A 7500-nucleotide genomic window follows, 5' to 3' on the forward strand; every position below is an offset into this window, starting at 1 on the left:
GGGGGGGGGGGTGTAGTTGGAAAAATTTTCTGGGAGATTTTTGTGGGAATGGAGCATAAATCAGACGCACAATTAAAAAGGGAAGCAACAATGAGGGACAAACAGGAAAACGCTGTCTGGCCATGAAACAATGATCGATCAATTTTACTCAGACAAGCACCCCACCGCAGGGTTTTGTTTTTTCTAAACCTGACAGAGACAGACAGACAGACAGAAAGACAGACCGACAGAGAGACGGAGCGGAGCGGCACAGACAGAGAGGTCATGCAGCTGGGACGGACCGCTAAGTTCCTGTCTGGCGGGGGGAAGGCGCTGCTAGCTTTAGGGTTTCGCTGCTTCTTAACACTTGCTGCGGTACAGTGACACAGTTCTGCAGTGTTGTGGTCTTTGCCAGAGAGAGAGAGAGAGAGAGAGAGAGAGAGAGAGAGAGAGAGAGAGAGAGAGAGGGTGGATGGGTGGGTGGGGGTGAAATTGCGTGTTGTTTGACTGCTCATAGTAGAGCAAGAGTTTTGTTTGTGCCAGAGAGCTAGGCAGAGAGAGAAAAGGATAGAGAGAGAGAGAGAGAGAGAGTGAAAAGGGCAATAGAGGGAGAGAGAATGAACAATTGTCATGTTCTGTAGGCCCAAAGGAAAGTCAATAAAGAGGGGAATTGGGGCAGCAACAGAGGTGGAGATGGCAGCGGTCGCTAGCAGGAGCAGCAGCAGCAGCGGTCGCTAGCAGGAGCAGCAGCAGCAGCGGTCGCTAGCAGGAGCAGCAGCAGCGGTCGCTAGCAGGAGCAGCAGCAGCAGCGGTCGCTAGCAGGAGCAGCAGCAGCGGTCGCTAGCAGGAGCAGCAGCAGCAGCGGTCCAGCAGCCTGACCATGAGGCGTCATCAGCAGCAGCAGTGCTGCTCCACCACTCTGGACACACCAGCCCGGCTGTCTGGCCTGGGCCACGGCCCAATCTGTTTACGGCTGAGTAATGGGCAGAAGGTTGGAACAGAGAGAGAGAGAGAGAGAGAGAGAGAGAGAGGATGGGGTGGAGGGAAAGAGAGAGTGAGAGCAAGAGAGAGAGGGCGCAAAAAGACAGAGTGCAGGCCTCCAACTGTATCGAACTGTATCTATCACTTGAGTAATAGTGTGTAGGTAGAAACATAGAGCAAGAGAGAGAGAGAGAGAGAGGAATTTGAAGAAAAAGAATGAGAGAGAGAGAGACAGGCAAGGTCCCCGAATGTATCAGAATAAAAGACAAAAGAAAAATCAGCACTCTGTAGGTGAATGCCGCACCCAGGTGTAGGTGAGAAACAGCCAAGGCGAGAGGAATGCAAATGCCGTTAGCCAAGCGGCTAGTGCTAACGCTAACGCTAGCACGTCCTCGCTGCTCCCCCCAGTGCTTGCCTTTTTAAGTCATCCTCATTTCACAGCGCTTTGTTTTCCCAATGATGTTTTTTTTGTGTCTTTGATCGCATTCAGCACACGCTGACAGACATTCACCACCAAGGAATTCTTTTATTTATTTATTTATTTTTGACGTTGATATGGTTTCCACGGCGAGTTAAAAACAACAAGAGACAAAAGAGAGGAGTGAGGAGGGGAGAGTAAACGGAAGAGAAGAAAAAAAGACTTTCTTTGGTGATATTATATTCGCCGGGCCCCTGCTGTGTCAATACAGCACTCGGCTCAAAATGAGCTTTCCTGCTCTAAGTGCGGGTGTCTGAGATTGGAAACAGGGGAGTTGTGCTCTCGCGGCTATGGAGTCGGTGAGAAATATAAAGCACGTTGGCTAATGTACTCCATGCGATCATGACTAATTCATGACTCATAAGCCTGGAATTCAAATTATTGGGAGTCTTGTGGTTTTGCTGAAACAGAGCAGAGAATGCAGGCGGGGGGGGGGGGGGTATGAAGGGCTGTGAAAGTACATTAATCTCCTGAACAAAGACAAACTGATACTCAAGAGTAATAGAAAGAGTGTGTGTGTGTGTGAGAGAGAGAGAGAGACAGAGAGGGGACGAAGCACTCAATTATTTTTTTTTTCAGCTCTTCTCCCTGTTAGTCGAGTCCTGAGTCCTCAGAATGCATGTGTCACAAAAACAAGCCTGCTGTTTCCAAGGTGACAACATTTCTTGCATCAAATTGTGTTTATTCTTGGGAAATCAGCTTCATTTTGTATGACTGTGTGTGTGTGTGTGTGTGTGTGTGTGTGTGTGTGTGTGGTTGTGAGTGTGTGTGTGTGTGTGTGTATGTGTGTGTGTGTGTGTGTGTGTGGTTGTGAGTGTGTGTGTGTGTGTGTGTGTGTGTGTGTGCGTGTGTGTGGTTGTGAGTGTGTGTGTGTGTGTGTGTGTGTGTGTGTGTGTGTGTGGTTGTGAGTGTGTGTGTGTGTGTGTGTGTGTGTGTCTGTGTGTTATTTCAGATTCAGGCAAAAAATGCAATGGCATGTAAAAAGTACAAAACACTTAGTTCACAATGATCAACCCTGTGATAAGAGGTTTCCCCCCTCTGCTGGCGAAATGTGTAGTAGTATATATCAGCCGCTCCCTCTCAAGCTCCTCTACGGAACAGAGACGAGCCTTCCAAATGACCCCTCTACGGAACAGAGACGAGCCTTCCAAATGACCCCTGGGCAGCAGGTAACCTTTAGGAGGATTTAAGGACACTAAAAACAGCTTTCAACTCTGGCACTTTAACTTTAACTGAAGGGTCGAGGTTCTCATTCTCAGAAAATCAAGTGCCTCTTGTCCGGACTCTCTCTCTCTCTTGCTCACTCACTCACTCACTCACTCACTCACTCACTCACTCACTCACTCAACTTCTGGATTCTTCACAGTTTATTTGCGAATGTCATTTCAAACAAGATGTTTCTGTTCCTGATTTAATGGCGTGGCCTTGAACAATGGCCCTCTGTGTAGCATTCGACTTAGACAGCGCTAAGTCACGGCAGGAAATGTGATCCACCAGCAACTCTCCATTACCCCACCACTCCCAACAGCCCCCCCTATTAGCAACAACAATAGCATTCCGCCCGACAGGTAAAAATACCTCAATAAAGGTACGTTTAGATGCTATCAGGTGACAACAGCACAGCTTGTATAATCGGTCGAAAATGACTTTCAGGGAATATGCACTGACATGCCAGGTTGACGAGCTCTCTCCCTGAAGGTTATTTACAGTTACACGAGGCTGCCTGGTATTTACCTTTGGACTACATGTGCAGACTGTGACTCTGTGAAGCTTGTTGACTCATGAGCTCTGGTCATTTATTATGGGTTAGAACACACCTAACTTATGTGATGAATGAGGAATTAAATGCTTTGCAATAATTCAATAGACACTGGTTTAAGTATCTCGCATTCAAACATATTGTGTAAAGAGATGTTATTGATAAAGGAGGGCTTTGTATATCTTTTTTTATCTTTATGTAATCAAATATGTGCAGCTATCCTATTCTATCCGTTTACATGCCGTTTTAGATCCCTGATTATATTCTGTGTGTGTGTGTGTGTATGTGTGTGTGTGTGTGAGTGTGTGTGTGTGTGTGTGTGTGTGTGTGTGTGTGCGTGCATCATATTCACTTGTGTGATTATGTAATAAATGTATTATTATGCTCATAATACTTCATTATATATAGTTTATACAAATAGACCTAATGTTTGTGTATGTTCGAGGTGTGTAACATGTAAGAATATATCTTTGCTTCCTCATTGGCTGACAGTCTTTTCCCCGCCTCCTCTCTCCTCAGCGCCCAATCTGAAGGGCCGGCCCCGGAAGAAAAAGCTGTCAATCTCCCAGCGGCGCGACTCCCAGGGCCAGAACACAGCAGCCAAGGAGCCCAGCGGCTCCGACAGCAAGGCCCCTGCCAAGGTACGGCAGTCATTAGGGTCCCCCTTGCCCCTAAAGTCACCTCTCTTTTAGTTCTTAGCACACTGGAGCACTCTCTCTGTCTCTCCCTTCCCATCCCCTCCAGCCTTCCACACACACACACACACACTCACACACACACACACAAACACACACACACATAGACACACACACACACACACACACACACACACACACACACACACATAGACACACACACACACACACACACACATAGACACACACACACACACATAGACACACACACACACACACACACACACACACACACACATAGACACACACACACACACACACACACACACACACACACACACACACACACACACACACCCTTCTTGGCACTACCATAGACTCCCTCAGATACCAGTTATGTTTAATTAATGTTCCGCTGACAACTATGTAGACATCGGAGCTTGTTTTTCTTCCTTGTTATTGTGTCATCTTTTGCACCCCCCCCCCCTGTACTCCACACATGTTCTCTGCCTTAGGCCACTGCTTCAAAACCTGCCCTTCCATTCCAAGTCACACACTCTCTCTCTCTCTCTCTCTCTCTCTCTCCCTTCCTCTCTTTCTCTCTCTCTCTCCCTCCCTCTCTCTCTCTCTGTCTCTCTCTCTCAATGTGTCTCTGTCGTTTGTGCCCTGCAGTCGCTGCACTTTAGTACTGGGGCCGCACTTTGGAGTTTGTGCACGTTTCGCTAAGAGCAACAGCGGCGGCGTATTTATTTATTTATTTATTTATCTATCTGTCTATTTTTTAAAAGAGTCGGGGTGTCATGACTCAGAAGTGATTTTGCAGCGTGTGCGGGCCCCTGTAGGCAGCGTAACCCACCCCACCCGCCCTGTCACGCTCCCCGTTTAACAACGCTGTCCTGGGAACAGCTGCTACTCAGACACACTCCTGCTGGAGGCATGACATTACACTGCTTTTTTCTGTTAACTATGCTGCATAAGTATAGTCTATGGTATAATATAATATAATATAATATAATATAATATAATTGTAATCATTTGCAATTCATTTAGAAAATAAAACACCCATTAAGCACCAAACCTGCATCATACTGTACGCTGCAGTTCTCTAATGTATTTTAACAAGCAAAGACAAAACAGTCACATCAAGGCGCGACGTGTTTTTTAATCATCTTTTTCTAATCTCTCAAATAGTCAAGTCAAGTGATTTATTTATATAGCACATTTAAAAACAACAGGGGTTGAGCCAAAGTGCTGACCAAAGAAAAGGTTAGCTAATGAGTCATAACAATAAGACCATACAGTACATCTACACAAAGGCCCTACATCTACACAAACTAAGTGTGATTATTCGTAGCAAGACAGCATTAGTAGCAGCGACAAGAAAATAGATAAGATAAATAAAAATAAATAAGAAAATTAAAACAAGACCAAAAACATCATACTGTATTAAAAGCAAGTGAGAAAAAATATGTCTTGAGATTGGATTTGAAAGAGGTAATTGTAGGGGAGGATTTGATATGTGGAGGAAGGATATTCTAGAGCTTTGGAGCAGCTACAGAAAAAGCTCGGTCGCCACAGGTTTTAAGGCGTGTACGTGGGACAGCAAGCAGTAGTTGGTCTTGTGACCTGAGTGACCTGATAGTAAACAGTGACAAACACTGCCTCAAACTAATTGTGTTGTAATTATGAGCGGTTCAGACTCTGTAATAATGAAATAATGGCTATGCAGTCCTGGACTCAGAGTTGGAAATTCCATGGTGACATTAGACTGGTGTCATGAAGCATATGGACCCATTAAATCTGGAGCTCAAGGGATCATTTACTTTGGAGTGTTGCCCTTCATGACAGAGCGTGGATGTAACATGGCCTAGGTTGTGTGTGTGTGTGTGTGTGTGTGTGTGTGTGTGTGTGATCAGACAGGGGGGAGAAAGTTAAACCGTGTTGCACAGGCTGTGTGTCTGTTAAGCTGATCTCTCTCTCTCTCTCTCTCTCTCTCTCTCTCTCTCCTGCGCTCTCGGTGTCCTCGATAGCAACGTTCTCTCACGGGAGACTGAACAACATCTCCGTAGCAACAGATGGGCAGACAGACGTGTGTGGGCCCGCACTGACTTCAACGCACGTATGTGTGTGTGTGTGTGTGTGTGTGTGTGTGAGAGACAGTGTGGTGGTGCATAAGGAGGGCCCTCTGACTTTGTTTCATACAGCCGTTTTTTTTTCCTGGATATTTCTGTGGCGCTTGCCGTATGTCGCCTGTTCCATATTGATAGGACAGGAGCCACGACATCTGTTGTGCCTTGCATACGGAAATATCCCGATGACCGGGAGGAGGAAGTGACCCAACCTCATCACTGAGAGAGGTTTCAGGTGTAGCACTGGTAAACCGATGCCAGTTTGTATGCGTCTCTCTCTCTCTCTCTCTCTCTCTCTCTCTCTCTCTCTCTCTCTTTCTCTCTCTCTACACACACACACCACACACACACACACACACACACACATACAGTACACACACACACACACACACACACACAAACACACACACACAGACACACACACACACACACACACACACACACACATACAGTACACACACACACACACACACACACACACACACACACACACACACACACACACACACAAACACACACACACACAGACACACACACAGACACAGACACAAAACCTTTCAAAGTTCAAAGTCACACAGTGAGTCAACAGAGTCCCAATCTGGGGGATGAGGGCGAAACTGTTTTCACAAAATGGGGGTTTTTATGCCTGATTTGTCTGATGCTCGTTAAGCACTCAAATTGCAGTCCAACATAATGAAATCAGGAATAAATTGAGTGCTCCAAGGGAGACCACAGCAATATGCTGCTTTTGTAAAATCATGTTAATATATCCAACAAGCCTTTGAATAAATCTGTCGGTTTCATGATTACAGTAATATCTATTGCATCTTGACAGGTGAAACAAGCTGAGCAAACGATTCAGATGCTGCTATTTAAATGAGTCATCATTTGTGCTAGATCTGCACCTTGGATTGAACTTCAAGTTCAAAGTGAATTTCCTAGCGCTCACGTCATGTAAACCCTCATATTAAGTTTCTCGTCATGCCCTTTTAAAAGGTGCAGAAAACTCGTCTCGTTGGACATTAATTACCATTCATAGTCACACTCCCTCATAGATTTCTCTCTCTTTTTGGTGAACGTGGCCAGACAGAGATAGTCCTCACGGCTGCAGTTAGGTTTTAGTTTGGGATTAGGGCTTAAGGTGAGCGTTTGAGGAAGCGTTAGGAGTGACTCGGGATTATTTTAGGTCCAGTAGCTGGAGGGCTATCCTGGCCAAGATGGCCTCAGGCACAGGGGTGGATTGGTGGGGCGTGTGGCGGTCGGGGGCAAAGGAGAAGGCATCAGCACCCCACACCACACGTAGACACGGTTCTAGTACCCTCGTGGACCCTGGACTGTGCCTGGCCTGAGGGTATGTCTGCAGCCCACATCCCCTTTACTCTTCGCCATAGCCTCCTGTCTGATCTTCACTGCACTGTCAAAAGAAGGTCAATAAAAGGCTAAAAAATAAGTAAAAAGTACAAATAAAAAGCAAAGAGATGGGTCAGATGCATATCCAGGGTCCAGAGTAACACTTCGGTTTTTTTAGTGTCGGTCATC

General features: G+C 46.1%; 1 protein-coding gene across 1 annotated transcript in view; it reads left to right on the forward strand.

Moving 5' to 3' along the window:
• Positions 1 to 7500, forward strand: part of arid5b (AT-rich interaction domain 5B) — an 89917-nt gene that overhangs the window by 52659 nt on the left and 29758 nt on the right. Inside the window, 1 exon segment of the mRNA XM_042082878.1 lies at positions 3717 to 3838. Within this exon segment, the coding sequence (XP_041938812.1) occupies positions 3717 to 3838 (122 nt within the window).

This window comes from Alosa sapidissima, chromosome 24 (genome assembly GCF_018492685.1).
Source record: "Alosa sapidissima isolate fAloSap1 chromosome 24, fAloSap1.pri, whole genome shotgun sequence".
NCBI classification, from domain to species: Eukaryota; Metazoa; Chordata; class Actinopteri; order Clupeiformes; family Clupeidae; genus Alosa; species Alosa sapidissima.